The sequence below is a fragment of the Lithobates pipiens genome, unplaced genomic scaffold (assembly GCF_037356315.1).
Source record: "Lithobates pipiens isolate NorthernLeopardFrog02 unplaced genomic scaffold, aLitPip1_a1.2 Scaffold_13, whole genome shotgun sequence".
NCBI lineage: Eukaryota > Metazoa > Chordata > Amphibia > Anura > Ranidae > Lithobates > Lithobates pipiens.
In genome coordinates this window covers 457,430,524-457,451,443 of record NW_027507718.1, presented here as the reverse complement: position 1 = coordinate 457,451,443, position 20,920 = coordinate 457,430,524, and the positions used below count along the sequence as shown (strand labels likewise).

General features: G+C 42.9%; 1 protein-coding gene across 1 annotated transcript in view; it reads left to right on the top strand.

Annotated features, from left to right (window-relative positions):
- STX18 (syntaxin 18) overlaps positions 1 to 20,920 on the top strand; it is a 283,473-nt gene that overhangs the window by 190,578 nt on the left and 71,975 nt on the right. Inside the window, exon 6 of the mRNA XM_077477794.1 lies at positions 16,932 to 17,050. Coding sequence (XP_077333920.1) covers positions 16,932 to 17,050 — 119 coding nt within the window. The remainder of the gene's footprint in view (positions 1 to 16,931; positions 17,051 to 20,920) is intronic.

Genomic DNA, 20,920 nt, shown 5'->3' with positions numbered 1-20,920 from the left:
AGGTGTTGTGCAAAGGCTGTATTGACTCCCTTGTTAGGGAAAGGGAATCTGAACAGGAGTCAGGACTAGCAGCTTCAGTTAAAGAGCTCTCGTCCACCTTCTCTTCTTTTAGGTCCCTTTTTGAAAAATTCCAGCTTCCCACGGGTCCATCTCCCCAGGATACAACCCCACCTCTAGCACAGAGTTCTGCCCCGGTCCAACCCCCTAGTGTAGGGGGGACAGAGGTTGCAGGCCCTTCAGGGACAGATAGGGAACTTCCAGACAGTTCCTCTTCTGATTCCGAGGGGGAGGACCAGGATGGGTCCAGGAAAGCCTCCAGATATAAGTTATCCCTTGATGAGGTAGAGGACCTCTTAAAGGCAATTTATACAACCCTCGGTATCCAGACGGATAAAAAGCCCCTTACCCTGCATGACCAAATGTATACTGGTTTGGGGGAGCCAAAGAGAAGGGTGTTTCCAGTACACGATGTGTTAATAGAAACAGTTAAAAAGGAGTGGCAGGATCCGGAGAGAAAACCCTTTTTATCCAGATCCCTCAAAAGAAGGTTCCCATTTTCAGAGGACCCGGCATGCCTTTGGAATAAAAGTCCCAAGTTGGATGCCGCTTTCTCCCAGGTCTCCAGACACACAGACTTGGCGTTTGAAGACATGGGGGCGTTGGCAGATGTCATGGATAAAAGGATTGACTCTCTGCTTAAAAAGACGTGGGACTCGGCCATTGGCAATCTTAAGCCTGAAATGGCAGTTACAGTTGTGGCTCGCAATTTAGAGCATTGGCTCTCACAGATCCAACAACATATTGAGGCAGGCACAGATAAGGAAACCATTCTGTCATCCTTCCCTACTATGCTGCGAGGGATCTCTTACATAGCAGATGCCTCTGCTGAGTCCGTCCGCATGTCGGGCAGAACGGCGGCTCTAGCCAATTAGGCCAGAAGGGCCCTCTGGCTAAAAACATGGCCAGGGGATAATGCCTCCAAGATAAAACTTTGTGGGATTCCCCTCACGGGGGACCTCCTTTTTGGCCCAGGGCTAGAGACGGTTCTAGACCGGACAGCGGACAGGAAAAAGTCCTTTCCTCTCAAACGGAAAATCCCTGTACCAACAAAGAAGGGGTTTCGTCCGCAGGGGCGTAGGGAAACCTCTAAACCAGAGACAAAAAAGAAAACCTGGCCCCAAAAAGGCAGGGGCAGAGGAGGGGCGATTTTTCGCCCTCCTATCCAGCCCAGTAAAACCCAGTGACAGTCCAACTACAGTGGGAGGAAGACTGGGGGCCTTTCTTCCACAGTGGGAAGCAATATCCCCCAATCAATTTATTTTAGGGGTAATAAGAAGGGGGTACCTCTTGGAATTCCTAAGACCACCCCCTCAAAGGCTCCTTGTCACGCATCTACCCAGGTGCATGGTAAAGGCCGAGGCCTTGCTAGAAGCTCTGAGGGAGTTAGAGAATCAGGATGTTATTCGCAAGGTCCCGAAAGCAGAAGAGGGAAGGGGGTTTTATTCTCACGTCTTCATAGTAAAAAAACCCTCAGGGAAGTTCAGGCTGATTCTGAACTTAAAGCCTCTAAACGCTTCAGTGACATACAAGAGATTCCGCATGGAATCGATCTTTTCAGTAAAAGCGCTCCTGCCCCACAACTGTTTCATGGTGTCTCTGGACCTAAGGGACGCGTATTTGCACATCCCTATAGCGGAGGCCTCGCAGAAGTTTCTACGCCTTGCCATAGATCTGGGCGGGGAAACAATACATTTTCAGTTTCAGGCCCTGCCATTCGGGCTATCCTCTGCACCCCGCATTTTTACCAAGGTCCTGGCAGAAGCCATGGCCTTTCTTCGGCTCCAGGGGGTATGTGTAATTGCCTACCTGGACGACCTGCTTCTGTTTGCAGCATCCCCAGCTCAGTTGGTCAAGGATCTCAATCTAACCAAAAGGGTCCTTACAGACCTGGGGTGGCTTCTGAACTTGGAAAAATCCAGCCTGATCCCCTCACAACAGATCTCCTATCTAGGTTTTCTGTTGGACTCAACACTGTTGAGAGTTTTTCTGCCAAAAGAAAAGGTACAAAAACTGGACAGTGCGGTGGCCTCTCTTCAAAGCAACCAGCTGGTTTCCATAAGGGTTCTGATGTCAGTACTAGGTCTCCTTACATCCACCCTTCCAGCAGTACAGTGGGCAGGGCTACACTTTCGTCCCCTACAAACCTTCATCCTAGGGGTGTGGGACCACAGTCAGGAGGCCCTAGACACCCTGGTACATATTCCCCTCCAGGTAAAAAGATCCCTCTGGTGGTGGAGGAAAGTGACAAATCTGTCGCAGGGTCGTCTGTGGCTCATCCCGGTTTCGCGGGTAGTAACCACAGATGCAAGTGGAAAAGGCTGGGGGGCACATCTGGGTTCCCTTCTAGCCCAGGGCACTTGGGAAGACGACGAGTTGACTCGATCGTCCAATTGGAAAGAATTGAGGGCAGTGGGACTAGCCCTCAGATTCTTCAAAAAGGAGCTTCAGGGTCACCACATTCAGGTGCGGTCGGACAATTCGTCCGTAGTGGCCTATCTGAACAAACAGGGTGGCACCAGAAGCGGAACCCTGTTGTCTTTAGCAACAGAGATTCTGTCCTGGGCCGAGACCTACACCCTTTCGCTCTCAGCCGTTTTCCTGAGGGGAGAGAAAAACGTAGTAGCAGATTTTCTCAGCCGAAAGAAGCTGAGGGAGGGCGATTGGGTTCTCAACCAGGAGGTCTTCAATCTCATAGTAAAGAGATGGGGGTCTCCGGAGGTGGACCTGTTCGCGTCCAAAAACAATGCAAAAACCCCCTGTTTTTTCTCCCTAAAAAGGGGAGAGGGAGCTCTAGGGGTGGATGCCTTGAGCCAAGATTGGCATTTCGGAACTTGCTATGCCTTCCCACCTCCAGTGTTGTTGCCAGCAGTTCTGAGGAAGTTTCAGATGGAAAACACATCTCTGATTCTGGTGGCTCCACATTGGCCAAAGAGAGCATGGTTCTCAGTACTAAAACGGTTGGCGATAGAACCTCCCCTGCTCTTGCCCCTTCGGGACGATCTCCTCTCTCAGGGGCCAGTCCTATGCCCACAGGTACACCAGTGGAAGTTAGCGGCCTGGCTACTGAGGAGGGTTTGTTAAAATCTAAAGGATTCTCAGAGAGACTAGTTTCTACCCTTCTGGACAGTAGGAAGAAGGAAACTCGCCAGATCTATGAAAGGGTCTGGTTACGTTTCAACAAGTGGTGCGCAGAGAGCTCTTTCTCTGTACGAAGCTCCTCCGCAGTGTTGGAATTTTTACAACGTGGGGCAGATAAGGGGTTATCCATCAGTACCCTTAGAGGCCAAGTATCAGCCCTTAGTGTTTTTTTGGAGGATCATTTGGCTACCAATCCATGGGTAGTCAGATTCTTTAGGGCCCTGTCCAGACAGAGACCGGTCCAGGGTCTGTCCTTTCCCAGATGGGATTTATCTTTAGTTTTGCAGAGTTTAACTGGACCCCCCTTCGAACCTTTGAAGGAGTGTTTTCTGAGAGAGCTTACTCTGAAGACAGTATTCCTGGTAGCAGTAACAACTGCCAGGAGGGTCAGTGAGATGGAGGCCTTCTCAGTCAGGGCTCCCTTTTGTGTTATTTTTCCGGATCGGATAGTTTTAAAGACCGATCCAGCCTTTTTGCCGAAAGTGGCATCCAGCTTTCATAGAAGCCAGGAAATTGTTTTGCCCTCTTTTTGTCCCAATCCCTCCGGTGAGAAGGAATTAAGATTTCATTATTTAGATGTTAGGAGATGTATCCTACACTATCTGGAACTGACCAAGGCATTCAGAAGGTCAGATTCCTTATTTGTTTTGTTTTCCGGGGCCAGGAAAGGTTGTAAAGCGTCCCGGCGCACTATTGCTAGGTGGCTCAGAGTAGCCATTGAGCAGGCTTATTCAGCAGCAGGGAAAGAAATCCCAGTGGGTATTAAAGCACACTCCACTAGAGCTATGGCAGCCTCCCAAGCAGAAAGAGCAGGAGCTACGCCAGAACAGATCTGCAAAGCAGCAACATGGTCCAGCTATTCCACCTTTGTTAAACACTACAGAGTGGATCTGGTGTCGGCAGGTGAGCAAACCTTTGGGCGGAAGGTTTTGCAAGCTGTAGTCCCACCCTAACTGGTAAGTGCTCGCTTATCCTCTCATAGTGGCTGTCCTGAAAGACGATTAGGGAAAATTAGAGTTACGCTTACCGGTAACGTCTTTTCCAGTAGTCTTTCAGGACAGCCCTAGTTCCCACCCGAAAATTGGGGGGAGTCTTACAAAGACCAGAGCGCAGCAAGATAATAGTATTTGATAAATATGTTATTAATGTGTTCTTGTGTCTCCCCAGCTGGCCGGAGGTATTCTCGATATAACTGAGGTCCGGCAGGGGAAGTAAGAATTTATGGGCTGGCGCAGTGTTTCCAGAGGAAGAGGAGGAGTCTATCTCTCATAGTGGCTGTCCTGAAAGACTACTGGAAAAGACGTTACCGGTAAGCGTAACTCTAATTTTTCAGACTTTCTTTCACGATTTGTGCCAACAGAATGTTTACATGACTATATTTAACTAGGGCTGTTACTGATTAAAATTTTCGTGTTTGATTAATCGTTTTGTTTTTTTAATTGACTAATTTCAATTAATTATAACACACATACCGATCCAACTACTTTTAGCTGATCTCCTTGCATCTCTGCATTAGTCAGTGGTAAATGTGGTATACACTATATACCATCACCCGACACTAGTTCGGTTCTACAATCCATGACTTAACTTCACAGTTCACACAAATACTTTTTAAATTCAAACTGTAGCACTGACGTAAGTAATTTTTTTTTCACAGTAGCGTGACAATCCCTCCACCTCCGATCTAACTAATCACTTTCACCTTATGGCATGGACCCCTGTGCAAACAGGTGGTCATGCAAGCGGGTATCAAAAGGGTTAACACGAACCATAAACTTCTCTCACGTCTCCTTAGATCTCAGCAAAGACGCCAGGTCATGGGTAGAAAGAAAAGATCTAAGTGCTCGCCGCTTAAGTATAAGGTATAATTTTTGTGTTCAAACACAAACTACTCGTATAAAGATGATAAAAACACAGCATGTAATGCCGACAATCGCGTTAGTTCTGTAGGGTAGCAGCAGGTGACGTCATGCGTAGCTCCTCCCTGGTACGCGTTACGTTCAATCAGAACTTCAACGTCACCGGACTCCTCCCCCCTTCCCTTTGTTAGCAGACGGAGGCACTTGTGGAAGGGGGGAGGAGTCCGGTGACGTCTATGTCCGTGACCTCACCGGATCTCCGACGGAACTCCTTGAAGACCCGGAAGCCGGTGGAGAGGTGAGTATTTTGATTGATCAAAAAAAATTTGATCGCTCAAAAAAATTGACGATTAATCGAGGTATCTTTCATTTCCACGGCCCTATTTTTAACACTTGAGCCCAGGCTCGATTTAATGTTTAGGTATTCTGCCATGAACGTTTGCCCTCAAGTTCAGGACTTGGCCCGTGCTGTAGCTTTGCTTGGTTGGTGGATCTCGGATGCCTTTGGAGAAATTCCCTGGCTCAAAGAATGGTATTAGAAGCTGGTTATCTGTTAGTGAGCTTGCCTGATTTACAGATAAAGTGTTCTCGCCGCATTGCAGCAATAATTGGTATCTCTAATATGTTTAAATGTTGGATGGAGATCAAACAATTCAGTCAGAAATGTACACGCTCTCTCTGTAACAATGTGCCTACCTAGATGTGGACATCTAAAACAGAAGATAAAAAGACTTTAACAAATGGACCATATTCCACATCAAAAAACCATCTCTGTGGAGTGTTAAACTATGTGTGTGCCATCCTCCCATAGGGTATTAGAGAAGGCTTAATGCAATAATTAGAAATGCTTTTATCACATTAATAGATTTTCTTTGTACTAAGGCTGGAGAGGCATTTTGTTCCTTTTCAATTAAAAACTATTATGCTCCATAATTGAGATGGTTACAAGAAGAAATGATGTGATTGGAGCTGTAATGGGAAAGTCTATTATTATTTCCAGAGCTGAATATGCATGGAATTTTCTCTTAATGTAATACTTCAATTCCTGAATATAGCGCAGGTCTGCCTCTCTGTATATTTCACTAAGAGTAAGCGTATACATAATTTAATACAAAGTTCAGTATTCCTCCAGTGATCTCCTGCTTTCCAGACCTAGTATTAATACAAGGCCGTTGGTTTTATTTATGAGATAGAGGTAGGTGTGCAGGTCTCTAAATGTAATGGCTTGGCTATTGAAACCCACATTCTAAAGAAACGTGGGTTTTCCGGGTCAGTTATCTCTACCCTGATTAATGCAAGGAAGCTAGTTTCCAGAACTATATATTATAGGGTCTGGAGGGCCTATGTTTCCTGGTGTGAATCCAAGGGTTGGCACCCTCGGCGATATATTATAGGCAGAATTCTTGCCTTTCTACAATTAGGGGTAGGAATTAAATTGGCCTTGAGTACTATTAAAGGCCAAGTTTCAGCTTTATCGGTCTTATTTCAAAGACCACTTGCTACTCATTCTTTAGTCAGGGGTTTTATACAAGGGGTAATGCGTCTTAATCCGCCGTCAAACCTCCCTTGAACCCTTGGGACTTGAATTTAGTTTTGTCTGTGTTGCAAAAACAGCCATTTGAACCGATACAACATATTCCCTTAGTCCTTTTGACAATAAAGTTGTTTTTTTTGGTTGCTATATCCTCAGCAAGGAGGGTTTCGGAATTGGCTGCTCTTTCTTGTAAAGAGCCATATTTGATTTTTCATGTGGACAGAGTGGTGTTGCACCCCCACGTTCACCTGAACCAAGATATTGTCCTGCCATTGTTTTTTCCAAAACCATGTTCCAGGGAAGAAAAGTCACTACATTGTCTTGATGTGGTAAGAACAGTGAAAATCTATTTAAAGAAAACTGCTCAGCTTCGTAAGTCTGATGTCTTATTTATTCTGCCAGAGGGTCCTAAGAAGGGACCGGCAGCGTCAAAATCCATTGTCGCTAAATGGATTTGGCAAGTGATAATTCAAACTTATGATTCAACCAAAGTAGGGAAGTACATCGGCATGTGACTGTCCGGTGCATGATAAAAGTGGTCTCTGCGGCGGATTCACCACAAGATCACTTTTATCAATGGCGGGAGAGGGCCCTCCTGCCGCTTACCAGAACCATCGGCAGCAGCAGAGGCGATCGCGTCTGTCCCCTGGGCTGACATGGAGACGAGTGAGGGGAAGAGGGTCCCCATCCATCTCCATGACACTGCAGGGCGGAAGCGACGTCATAACATCACTTCCGCCCATAGCTCTTAAAAGGGCATTTTATTTTTTTAAATTACAGCTTTTTTTTTATTGCATTTTAGTGTAAATATGAGATCTGAGGTCGTTTTGACCCATGATCTCATATTTAAGAGGTCCTGTCATGCTTTTTTTTTCTATTACAAGGGATATTTACATTCCTTGTAATAGGATTAAAAGTGACAGATTTTTTTAAATGGTGTAAAAATAAAAAGTAAAAGATAAAATAAGAAGAAAAAAAAATGTTAAACGTGCCCCTTCCGGCCGAGCTTGTGTGCAGAAGCGAGCACAAACGTGAGTAGCGCCCGCACATGAAAACGATGTTCAAACCACACATATGAGATATCGCCGCGATCGGTAGAGTGAGAGCAATAGTTCTAGCCCTAGACCTCCTCGGTTGCAGAAAACATGCAACCGCTAGAATGTTTTAAATGTCGCCTATGGAGGTTTTTAAGAGTAAAAGTTTGTCGCCATTCCATGAGCAGGCGCAATTTTGAAGCGTGACATGTTCAGTATCAATTTACTCAGCGTAAAAAACACAAAAAAAAAAAAAATTGGTCTGCCTTTACTGTTTTATTTTTGAATTCAAAAAAGTGTATTTTTTCAAAAAAAAGTGCACTTGTAAGAACGCTGCACAATTTCGGTGTGACAAAGTATTGCAATGAACACCATTTTATTATCTAGGATGTTAGAAAAATAATGTTTGGGGGTTCTAAGTAATTTTCCCCAAAAAATAAAAAAAAATGTTTTTGTCTTGTAAACATCACATATTTTTAACGTCGCTATACCGTAGTTTTAGTGGTGGTATTCGGCCACTAGCAGGGGGGGGGGGGTAAATCCGCCCGCAAAGCCACAGCAGCTCTTTGCCGGCAGGGCTTTCACACTGGAGACACAGGAGCGGCTCTTTCAGGGAGCTTTGCAAAGCGCCCCGGTGTGAAAGGGGTCTTAAGGCTCTGTGTCCCATGATGTACAATAATGGAAATAGGATTTTTATTACATCTTACCTTTAAAATCCTTTCCTTGGAGTACATCATGGGACACAGAGGTCCCGCCCCTCTTTTGGCATTAAGTATATTGCTTTGCTACAAAAACTGTTTTCCTCCTGGAAGGAGGAGGGGTTATATAGTGAGTAAATTTCCTTGATTGAGTTTACCAATGTCAACACCTGAAGGTAGCCTAACCCATTAAAGAGGAAGTAAACCCTGATGAGTTTACTTCCTCTTTCATTCTCTGCAAAGGCAAAGCATAATGGACTACTATGCATTGCATAGTAGCCCATTATGTGTCACTTACCTGACACAGGAGCCAGCGAAGTCGCCGCTGTCCCCTGTAGTCCGCTGCATCCATCTTGTTGGTCTCGCAGCTCCGCCGCTGTCATTCAGCGAAGCCGCGATGACGTCACTCCCGCGCATGCGCACGGGAGCCGACACGCGCGGCAGCTCCGTCGCTGAGAATGCCGCGCTCAGTGCGCCTGCGCGCCGCTGTCTACGGCGGATGCGCTGTAGACAGCGGTGCCCGTTTTCGGGCAAATATCTCCTAATCTATATAGGTTTAGGAGATATTGCTTGGACCTACAGGTAAGCCTTAATCTAGGCTTACCTGTAGGTCAAAGTGGTTTGTAAGGGTTTACAACCACTTTAAGTAATCATTTAAGGCTCTTTGTCCCATGATGTACTCATGTACTCCCATGATGTAATAAATGTTTAAATGTAAGAAATTTTCTGTATCAATTATTAAGGCTGCTTTCACACTGGAGCAGGAAGGCATTGATGGTAAAACACTGCTAGTTTTAGCGGCGCTTTACCCTCATTTTAGCGGTGCTGTTCGGCTGCTAGTGGGGCGCATATAACCCAGCTAGTGGCTGATGAAGAGGTTAAATGCGCCCGTGAAGTGCCGCTGCCAAATCACATTGCATGGGCTTCTGCAGTGGTGCCCATTCATATCAATGGGCAGGAGTGGTGGAGGAGCAGCATACACCACTCCAAAGGTGCTGCTTGCAGGACTTTTTTTTAACATCCTGCCAGCGCATCGCCTCAGTGTGAAAGCACTCGGGCTTCCACACAGACTGCAGGAGTGCAGTTTTGCAGGCACTTTATAGGTGCTATTTTTAGCCCAAAAGCACCTGAAAAATGCCCCAGTGTGAAAGGTGTCTGTTAGCAAAAAAGGAAAAAAATAAAATAAAAATCCGCCGAAAAAAAAAACGGCATCATATATCGGCCATCATGATTTCTAAATATCGGCATCGGCCAGAGAAAACCCCATATCGGTCGACCTCTACGCATAACATAATAAGAAAAAAGTGTGTTGTATAATAACCTCAAGAAAAAAAAAAATGAGGGGGGGAGGAAAAAATAAGTAAGTAAGTTATTCATGTATGTCCATTTATTATATATAAGAGCAGGAGTAAAAAGATACTTACTGGTACTGACAAGAAGATAATAAAGATTCATGGTGGTATATTGTTACCATCTAGGATATAAATCTGCAATATCCCAGCAGGGGAGAGAGAGACAGATATATATTATGTTTCTGCAGCCAAAGGGGGAGCTCAAAAAAAAAAGAGGAGGACTTGGTATGGAGAGCACTGGTAATTATAATAGGTTGGAGCAAACACAACAAAGGTTTAAAAAATTCCTAAAAACGGAAGGAGAAATAGAGCACACTTAAAAAGTATACAGATTAAAACAGGATTTTATATGAGGAATTATATATACAACAAGCCATTGAATTTAATTTGCTGAAAGTTTGTGGTGAGTCTATATTTGCTTTCATCATCCTTTTCAGTCATCCTTGATGTTCCACAACTTTGTCTATTATACCAAAGTCTTGGATTGGTTAATATTGAAGACAATGTCTTCCTCTTACTATTAATTATATTATGGCTACGGTACTAATAGCGGTAACCTCTTGTGTTGATGAACCCATGATTGCTTATGACTTTTTAAGATGTTTATAAATGTATTGCTACTTTTGTAAATAAAATTATACCTTTTTAAATAACCGTTTTTGCAATTGTGTCTAGAAAGTCCATAGCCCTTCCTTTTTTCTTTTTTCCTGATCCAAGATATGTCCGGGACTATACCCAGATGCTCCATGCAGTGAGGCCGCTCCAGCATTGATTTCTGAAGGTTTAAGATTAACTCGAACTAATGTTATGTTTGGACAGTGAGAGACATGTTCGCCAAAAGAGGCCGTGCTGGCTGTTCCCTCAAAAGAAGGACAAACATGCATCCTCACAATGGACATGGCACAGCAAGGCTAATACAGGGGCCAGCACATCTGTGAATACCTAAGGCACAGATGAGAGGTCAAAGCTAAGGGCTATGAACTGGTATTGTAGGGGCCCCACTGCAAAGCTTAGACATCACTAATACCCTGTAAAGTTGGGGCCATGTAGGTAATCATCTTTGATGTCGAAAGTCCCCCTGATGAAGGGATGCAATGACAGATTTGAAGGATTAGTAAATAGGAAAGGTAGTGGTGCGCTGTACGTCGGAGGGGTCTATCTATCGGTAAGGGCAATATACTGAATCCACAGTTAGGGGGTATAGATAAAGGTTTAAAAAATTAATACAAATAAGAATATAATAGAAATATGTGCCTGTGTGGCATATTAAACAATAATACTTATTGCTGCTAATATATAATCTAGAACATAGATGCATAAAATACAGTAAACAACAGTGAAAAAAAAATAAACAATATTAATTCCAAAGTGTAGCGTGTTGCGATCACAGAAATCACATAAAGTGCAGGTGCTCTACTGTGATGCGCATAGGCAAACCTTCAAGTATAGACAGGAATAAAGTGACAAAATCAGTTTCAAGTGCAGGGTGCTGCGATTATTCCTAGAATCGCACAGGGTGTGACTCCTTCAACATGATAATTTGTGAACAATGTGAAAATATTGCAATGGAGAGGGCAGTGGTGCTGGTGAGAGGGGATATATCCTTCGTGGTTCTGTGTATTCTGATGATGGGTGTCCCCTTACCTTACTGCTGTAAGGTAACAGCGTGTATAAAGGTCTTTAGGATCCTTTGGCAGAATTTCCCTTTAGTGTGGAGTTGCCAAGTCCTGAGAAATGTTGTGGTCCCTTTAAGGGAATTTCTCTGGGGTATTGCAGTCAGGGTTCCTCAATGGTATAGCGTGTATGTGGGTTTAAGCAGAGATGGAGGAAGGATACTCCATAGTGTGAAATGTTTCAACAGATTTATTTATTTAAAAAAGTATAAAGATACTCACAAACAGAGTCTGTACAAACAGTGTATAAACGAGCTGCGGGCTCGGTCTACGTCACTTCCGGTCGCAGTGTCCTGACGCGTATTCGTCACGGGTCACGTGACTTCATCAGGGGAATGGTTCATGTGCCCCTCCTGGCCTCCAGGTTCAACAAAACCTTTCACAGGTTTATATCCAGGTACAGAATCCTCTAGCAGAAGCATTGGACCATTCAGCAGTAACTGGCCAAATTTATCTCTGGGTAGGCTGGTTGTACTGAAGTTGATCTATCGGCAGCAGTGATCACTGTATTCTGACGGTTGTAAAACCTTCCACTGTCAGAATACAATAGTGCAGCAGGATATGTTCAGTCAGTTATGGTTAGTGTTGATGAAGGAATCGAGCAATGGGGGCCTGATATATTAAAGCAAAAAAAGGGCACGGGATCCTCCCCAAATTTCATACCCGACGCTTCTGGTCTGGTATTAAATTTAAAGGGGCACCCACTAAAATCCACAGCAGACCCTGATTTGAGCATGCAGCCTGGCATTAACCATACCAGGCCACATGCCCTTAACATGAAGGTTACCTTGCCATGGGGGACAAGCACCTTGACCCCATGTTGATGAGGACAGGGGGACTCTTCCCCACAACCCTGGCCCTGTGGTTGTGGGAATCGGTAGGCAGGGGGCTTATCAGAATCTGGAAGCCCCCATTAACAAAGAGGCACACCCATATGCCAGCCTTCCCATGTGAATGAGTGAGGAGTACATAGACCTAAAATGTCAACAGTAAATAAAGACACAGTTTTTGACATGTACTTTTATTGAAGAAAATAAAAAGACTCACAATGCACATTTATCATCAATCACGTCATCCATTGATGCAGGTCCACATCCATCATGATGAACGATGCGCTGAAAGAGAAAGATCCCACTGACGACTGAAACGTCCAATCCTGCTGTTGACTAGCGCCGAAATAACATCAGGCCCTGATGCTAAAAGTAAACAAAGCGGTAGCGTCACAGACCAGAAATTGCCCACATTCATTCAATGTAATTGCCCAAATATGACCTTGTGATCTTACGCTATTCCTACCCCTAATTAATAATTATTACAAAAATTGTTCATCCAAAATATTAGGTGTGAATGGAGGGGTTTCTATCAATGATTTTCTATGTCTTTGTTTTTACTTTTTGTAATTATTCAAATTCGTGACTTTTATATCTCTATGAAAAGGCCAGGCAACTTTCTTTTTTTAGAAATAACTTTTTAGTAAAGATTTTTCAGAAAATATATGGGGTACAAAGCACTGTAACATCATGGTTAAAGAAAATGCAATACGCTGAGGAATCAGTATTGTTAAAAAAAAAAAAAGCTTAAGCAAAAGTGTAAATGTGGAGCACAATGGTGAACTGAACAAATGAACATTAGGTAACAATACCAATTCGCAAGAGACAAGTAGTATAGCCATAATCCTACAGCATATGCATAATAGAGTGCCAGGAACCAAGTACTCAGTGTAAAAAGGATAGAAAGAAAAGAGTAAGAGACAAAGGAGGGAAAAAAAAGAGAAGAAAGGTGGGGGGTTCTGCTCTCTCCATCATCAACCTGTATCCCAGCAGCTGAACTAAAGAGAAAAAAAAAGGAGGCACAATCATGGCAGATCCTCCTTAAGATGCCACAGGTTCTGTCCTTTATTATGCTTCTTTAGAGTATCATTTAGTCTAGCAGTGGGTCCTTCCATAAGTTCCATTTCCTTAATTCTAGTATGTAAAGTAGTATAAGACAGGTTCTCATTTTTTTCCAGTGGAAAGCAATGAGACATCTCGCATCAGACAGGACATGTCTTAATATTTTCTTATGGGTTTTAAGCCTTGTACACACGATTTGATTTTCCGCCGACAAAACCGCAGACTTTTGTCCAAAGGGCGTTGGCCCCAAACTTGTCTTGCATACAAACGGCACACAATTGTTGACCAACAAATCCGAACATAGTGATGTTCTACGTGGTTTTCTTCAGCTCTTTAGCACCACCCTTTGGGCTCCTTCTGCTAATTTTGTGTTAGTAGAACTTTGGTGAGTGTTGATTCGTGCTTTCCATTTCACAATTTTCATTTCGCGCTTTTCATTTCACGCTTTTCAGTTTGTTTCTGAACGGCCGTTCGTCAACCAGCCATGTTGCGAAATGGGAGCAGATAACGTTTTATTTATTATTGGCCTTGGAGTTATTGCTTTGACCCAAGTCCAGTCCAGGAACAGGAGGCAGAGGATTTCCTCGACCAAAAATTGGTTGTTTTATTAATTGTGACCAATTATGTCATATGCCTTTGCTGCGGGAGCTCCAGGAGAATAATCCATGTGGTTTTCAGAATTATCTCCTGATGATGGACCCCTGCTTTCACCAACTCTTGGCATTGTTGACCCCCTATATTAAGAAGCAGGACACATGCATGAGGGTTTTATTTTATTTTTTGGTTGAATAATGATTTGATTTGGTATAGTTTCTATATTTTTGGATGCATAGAATGCATTTTTTGGTTAAGTCCTATTGGCAGATAACAATTTTTTTTGTATTCTTTTTTTTAATGCACAATAAAAACAATTGTGTAGAATAATACTTGGCTATGTGTATTACTTCGAATGACAGTTGTAAAATTAACAAGGGACACCAACATAGTTGTATCTTTTGATCTTAAAAACTACGAGATAATGGTGTTGTAACTTGCACCCAAAAAAATAACAAGCATAATGATATTATTCTTGATATCCCTAAAACAAAAAAAGCCTTGCCAAAATTTGTTTGCCATAGCTCCATCAGTATCACCAGTAAAGGAGCTTATTATCCCATTAAAGAAGAAGAGAATTGTGCGCTGCATTTTGAGATTTCATAATTTGCCACGTCACAAATGTAAATTTTTCATTACGAGCGCTAGTTTACAACAGACATTTGTCAGCGGAAAATTTTAAAGCCTGCCATCCAACATTCGTCCGTGGAAAAACCAACAACAGTTGTCCGATGGAGCGCACAAACGGACGGATTTTTCGACAACAGCCTTTTCCCATTGGAAAATCCGATCGTGTGTACACGGCTTTAGGGTCAGAGGGCTCAGTCCCAAGAGAAATAATTTAGGAGATAAAGGAACTGAAAGAAACAGTTGAACCGATTTCCAAAATGGTTCAATGCGTGGGCATTGCCAGAAAATGTGGAAAAGGGAACCTCGATCCTGTTGGCATTTCCAAAAACGATCGCTGCCGTTTTAGTATGGAGGATGTCGGGAGTCCATGTATAAAAAGCAGGGTATTTTTATATTAATTTTCTTTATAAAGAGTGCCAGTGGAGCTCTTGGCTTCTTAAGACCAAACAAGCAGCCATTCTTCTGGAGATAGCTCATCGTCTAATATCTTTTCAATATTTTATAGATCTGAGATCAGTCCTTTCTGTGAAGGACCTGCTAGAATTACTCGTTCATTGAGTCAACTTTCATCTCCCTTTTTCTACTTTTGCGTTGCTCTGTGTGCAATCTATCCCTCCTACGCATACCGTGCCTCTTTTTATATAATCTGCTTTTAATGCAGATCTTTCTCACTAACCGTTCCATTTTGCGGATTGCAAAAGGGAACATAATGGTACTTTCACGGAGGAAGAAGTCCAAACATCTTGCAACCTAACCCATAAACTCTCTATTGCGGGCGTGTCACAGAAGGTAAATTATAAAGTTATTACATGATAGTATTGCTGCCCTTCATTTCTTAATCCAACTGTATCTGATCGCTGTTGGCGTTGCCCCATTCACAAAGATACTATGCAGCATATATGAAGGGATTGTCCCATAATATGCCCATTTTGGAATTATATGTTTAAAATTGTTCCCCAGAGACCCAAATTAGCATTGTCCTGAATGTTGTATGTTTCTATCTCTAGAGTCAAGAAAGGAATTTAACATTTCTTCTTTTCGCCTGCTAGAGCATTTATTTCTAGGCACTGGGGATCCCTATTAAGCCTAATTTACACAGGATGCTGAGGCAACCTCTTCTGAACGATTTTTTAAAACGCCCGTTTAGCCGCATTTAGTCGCGTTTAGCGCCGTTTTAAAATGTTCGCGTCCTAGAAGCATTTTATTTAAGATAACATCCTTAGACCCTCCCAAAGCACAAAAAACACTATTTAACTATTTCAGCCATTTTGTGAGACCAGAGTGAGTAGCAGCAGCTGAGAGAGCAGCAGTGTACTTGTATCTACCTCAATTTCGGTGCTTTTACTATGGATCCCATAACGAGCATATGTGAGAAAATGCTCCTGACGTTGCTGTTGAGGTCGGAAATTGCGTGCGAGGAACTTGCTTACATATAATTTAGCGAGCCACTGTGGGCAAGCCAAATGGATTTACACACATGCAGGACATGTACAACATAACATATGTAACTGTTAACTCAGAGACCTCCAGACGACAGGTGATTTGGGACAAGTTGTATCCACTCGGCCCATGCCGATATGTCAACCAATGCAGTAACTGTGTGGAACAAACAAGTACCAGATGAGTCTTTCAGTATGATAATAACCCAAAACACACCACCAAGGCAACAAAGGAGTGGCTCAAGAAGAAGCACATTAAGGTCAGTGAGTGGCCTAGCCAGTCTCCAGACCTTAATCCTATAGAAATTTTTTGGAGGAAGCTGAAGCTTCGAGTTGCCAAGCGACAGCCAAGAAACCTTAAGGATATAGATAAGATTTGTAAAGAAGAGTGGACCAAAATCACTCCTGAGATGTGTGCAATCCTCGTAACCAGTTACAAGAAACGTCTTAGATCTGTGCTTGCCAATGATGGTTTCTCCACCACGTATGTTTTGATTGGGGATCAAATACTTATTTTACTCACTAAACTGCAACTCAATTTATAGCATTTGTATAATGTGTTTTTTTGGATTTTTGGTTGATATTCTGTCTTTATTATTTAAAATAGACCTATGACAAAAATTATAAACCCTTAATTTCTTTGTAAGTGAGCAAACTTACAGAATCTGCAGGGGGCTGTACCTGCTCTCCCATTGCTGGATACATGGTTTGTTTGCACTGTAGGGAGAGGCAGAGAGATCAGGCCTCCCTTCCACTAGTCTGCTCCTTACTGTTCCCCTGATCGAGCTCCCAGTGTGCACATGTAGAATTCGGAGCACTGCCAATCTATCTATTCAAGGTTAAGAGTGTCAGAGCTCCAAACTGTACATTGGCACAGCAAGAGATTGCTCTATACCCTTTGTCATCCAGGATGCCTCAGCGCCCCTGGCGACCTCAGACTGCAGCACCCAGGTTGAGAATGACTGACCTAAAGTAAGAATCTCACTTGTTCCTATGATTGAGAGCTCTGTTCTGTATTTGGTCTGTAGGTCAAGGTTGGAGTCGGAACAGATCCATAAAGCAAAGAGACGGCACTCAACAGAGACAACCACCTCTGGAAATGCAGAAGAGAAAGAGGATGGCAAACCAACTGGAGAAGATAATACAGGTGAATTATGGAGTGTTGGATTAGGCATTGCCCTAGAGCTGACATTTGTCTGTTTTTTCCACTCGCTTTGCATTTTTCACTTGCATTTGCATTTTTCATGAGCGACATTTTTTTTTTGGTTTTGCATAAAGTAGAGATGGGTCAGAACCTCTTTTGGGTTTTGTAGGTGCCGTTCTATGCCTCCAACCAGAAAACAGTACTTTGTTCAGATCCTTGCAAATAAGAATGCTTTCAGAGCAATAAGGCTCCCTTTTGGAGACACTTATATCTTATACATCTTACATTTTAATTCACAGCAATGGTTCACTGCCAAGGTGTAGGTTGTCTTGTTCCCAGTCGTGTGAGTGGACAGGGAAAAGTAGAATTAGGATAGCTGCCATTGCAAGCACTGTAGTTGTAATCCCAATCTTGACTTCAGTACCCAGTGAAGGTTCTCTACCTTGTGACCCAAAACAAGCATACATTGAATTCCTACAAGTCTAAATTTTCATCCATCCGTAGTTTTTTTTTTTTTTTTGGGTTAATGAATTGATAAGTCAGGATCAGGATGACAACGCATAGGTGTTTCTAAACTATGTTGCTTTGAAAAGTATTCATACCCCTTGAGATTTTCCACATTTTGTCATGTTACAACCAAACACGTAAATTTATTTTATTGGGATTTTATATTATGGACCAACACAAAAGTGGCACATCGTTGTGAAGCAGAAGGAAAATGATAAATGGTTTTCAATTTTTTTACAAATATGTGAAAAGTGTGGCGTGCATTTGTATTCAGCCCCCCTGAGTCAATACTTTGTAGAACCACCTTTCACTGCAATTACAGCTGCAAGTCTTTTTGGGGATGTCTCTACCAACTTTACACATCTAGAGAGTGACATTTTTGCCCATTCTTCTTTGCAAATAGCTCAAACTCTGTCAGATTGGATGGTGAGCATCTGTGAACAGCAATTTTCAAGTCTTTCCACAGATTCTCAATTGGATTTAGGTCTGGACTTTGACTGGGCCATTGTAACACATGAATATGCTTTGATCTAAACCATCCCATTGTAGCTCTGGCTGTATTTTTAGGGTCATTGTCCTGCTGGAAGGTGAACCTCCACCCCAGTCTAAAGTCTTTTGCAGACTCTAACAGGTTTTCTTGTAAGATTGCCCTGAATTTGGCTCCATCCATTTTCCCAACAACTCTGACCAGGTTCCCTGTCCCTGCTGAAGAAAAACATCCCCACAAAATGATGCTGCCACCACCATGTTTCACAGTGGGGATGGTATGTTCAGCTTGATGTTCAGTGTTTGTTTTCTGCCACACATAGCGTTTTGCTTTTGGGACAAAAAGTTAAATTTTGGTCTCATCTGACCACAGCACCTTCTTCCACATGTTTGCTGTGTCCTCCACATGGCTTCTCGCAAACTGCAAACAGGACTTCTTATGGCTTTCTTTCAACAATGGCTTTCTTCTTGCCACACTCTCATAAAGGCTACGTTTGTGGAGTGCACGACTAATAGTTGTCCTGTGTAGGGCAGCACAGTGGTGTAGTGGTTAGCACTTTCACCTAGCAGCAATAGGGTCGCTGGTTCAAATCTTGACCACGACACCATCTGCCTGGAGTTTGCATGTTCTCCCTGTGTCTGTGTGGGTTTCCTCCGGTTTCCTCCCACACTCCAATGACATGCTGGTAGGTTAATTAGACCTTGTCTAAAAAAAATAAAAAAATTGGCCTTAATATGTGTATGTGTATGTCAATGTTGTATGTGTTTGTAAGCATGTCAGGACCTTACGGGGTAAAGGACCACGCAAAGCCGCAGATGGACTCTGGTGGCAAGAAAGCGCCCTGATGCGATTCAGTTTGCATAGGTAGCGCTATACAAGTCACTCACTCACTCACTCACTCACTCACTCACTCACAGATTCTCCCACTTAAGCTGTGGATCTCTGCAGCTCCTCCAGAGTTACCATGGGCCTCTTGGCTGCTTCTCTGATTAATGCTCTCCTTGCCCGGCCTGTCAATTTAGATGGACGGCCATGTCTTGGTAGGTTTGCAGTTGTGCCATACTCTTTCCATTTTTGGATGATGGTTTGAGCAGTGCTCTGTGAGATGTTCAAAGTTTGGAATATTTTTTTATAACCTAATCCTGCTTTAATCTTCTCCACAACCTTTATCCCTGACCTGTCTGGTGTGTTCCTTGGGCTTCATGATGCTGTTTGTTCATGAAGGCTCTCTAAAAAAAAAAAAAACTCAGGGCTTCACAGAACTGCTGTATTTATATACAAAGGTGGACTCTATTTACTAATTAAGTGACTTCTGAAGGCAATTGCCACCACCAAAATGCACCACTTTTCAGATATTTATTTGTAAAATATTTTGAAAAGCATTTATCATTTTTATTTCCACTTCACAATTACCGTATGTGCCACTTTGTGTTGGTCTATCACAAAAAAATCCCAATAAAATACATTTCCATTTTTGGTTGTAACATGACAAAATGTGGAAAATTTCAAGGTGTATGAATACTTTTTCAAGGGGTTGTATTTCCAGTCTACCAAAATGAAAAAACCTTTGCTATTAGTTATACTTTAAATCAGAAATTAGAGCATGTGTATGTAATGTGCAGGCAGAAATGTCTCCCACCATATGCAGCTATATTTTAAAACGTTGGTTTTACAACAATATATTTGACCCAGCTCACACAGCATAACAACTGAATAGTCATAGCATACACTGCACAGAGTACACATTGAAGCCACAACCAAAAGCTTGCATACAAATTGTAATGTACATGGTCATACCCAGTAAAGGGCATTTACAGTGTAGAGCTTACACGTACTACACATGGCAGGATATGCATGCACAATGCGTACCCAGCACATACTACATAAAGTGCCATGTCTAGTCATGTGTTGGATGCATGGGGGCATGCTGCTATGAAGGTGACGTTTAAAAAAAATTGCACTTTTAATTTCCCTCGCATATGGATTCCAATGGCTCTTTTACATGACCGGTTGCATGCAGCCCACCGTAATCTAGCTGCTGAAATGACCGAGGCATGCGATTTGCAGAACCGCTCAGCCTATTTAAACTAATGGTGGGCTGACATTGTTCGCTGCTCTTCACATGTACCCACACACAGCGGATAGCTGCAGCTATTGATGGATGTCCAAGCCTGGGTGCAATCAATGTATACAGGTTCAAACATCTGTCCCCTAACTGCAGCTATACACTCTGTGTGTGGCTACTTGCAAACAGCAGTGGCTGCTGTCAGCCCGCCATTAGTGCCCATGCCTCAGTCATTCCAGCCACCAGAATCTGCTGATTCTTGCCGCTGGAATCTAGTGGCCACATGTAACTGGCCAAGTGAACGTAGATTAATAAAAGTCCTTAACAACGTGGTGATGTTAACTGCAGGTTACACAATTATATATGCAGATGGCATTTATAGTATATGGTCTATGACTGTGGGACTTAAGAAATCTGTAGAATGGAAATGTAACATTGCAGCCGTTACCTGCTAGATGGCTGTACATTAGTAGAATTTTAACGATGGCACAAAAATTCTCAGTTCATTCGATGACTTGACGAATGGCGTTTGAAAATGAATTTGCATTTAACATTTGATTTCAGAATAAATTGACTTTGAATGGACAAAAACCGAGTTCACGGTTAGAAATTCATTTGTTCACAAAACCTTTTCTCTCCTGCTCCTTTGAATTTTATTGTCACTGTGGTGGAAAACAAATGTTGATTCTACCTCCCTAACGAGTAGGAAATCCAACAAATGTTCTTAAAACAAAAAAGTTTAAACACTATTCTACGAAGGTTTGGCCAGCTTTACATTGTTGCGTCTTCCTATAGTTTTAAAGCCTCGCATCTG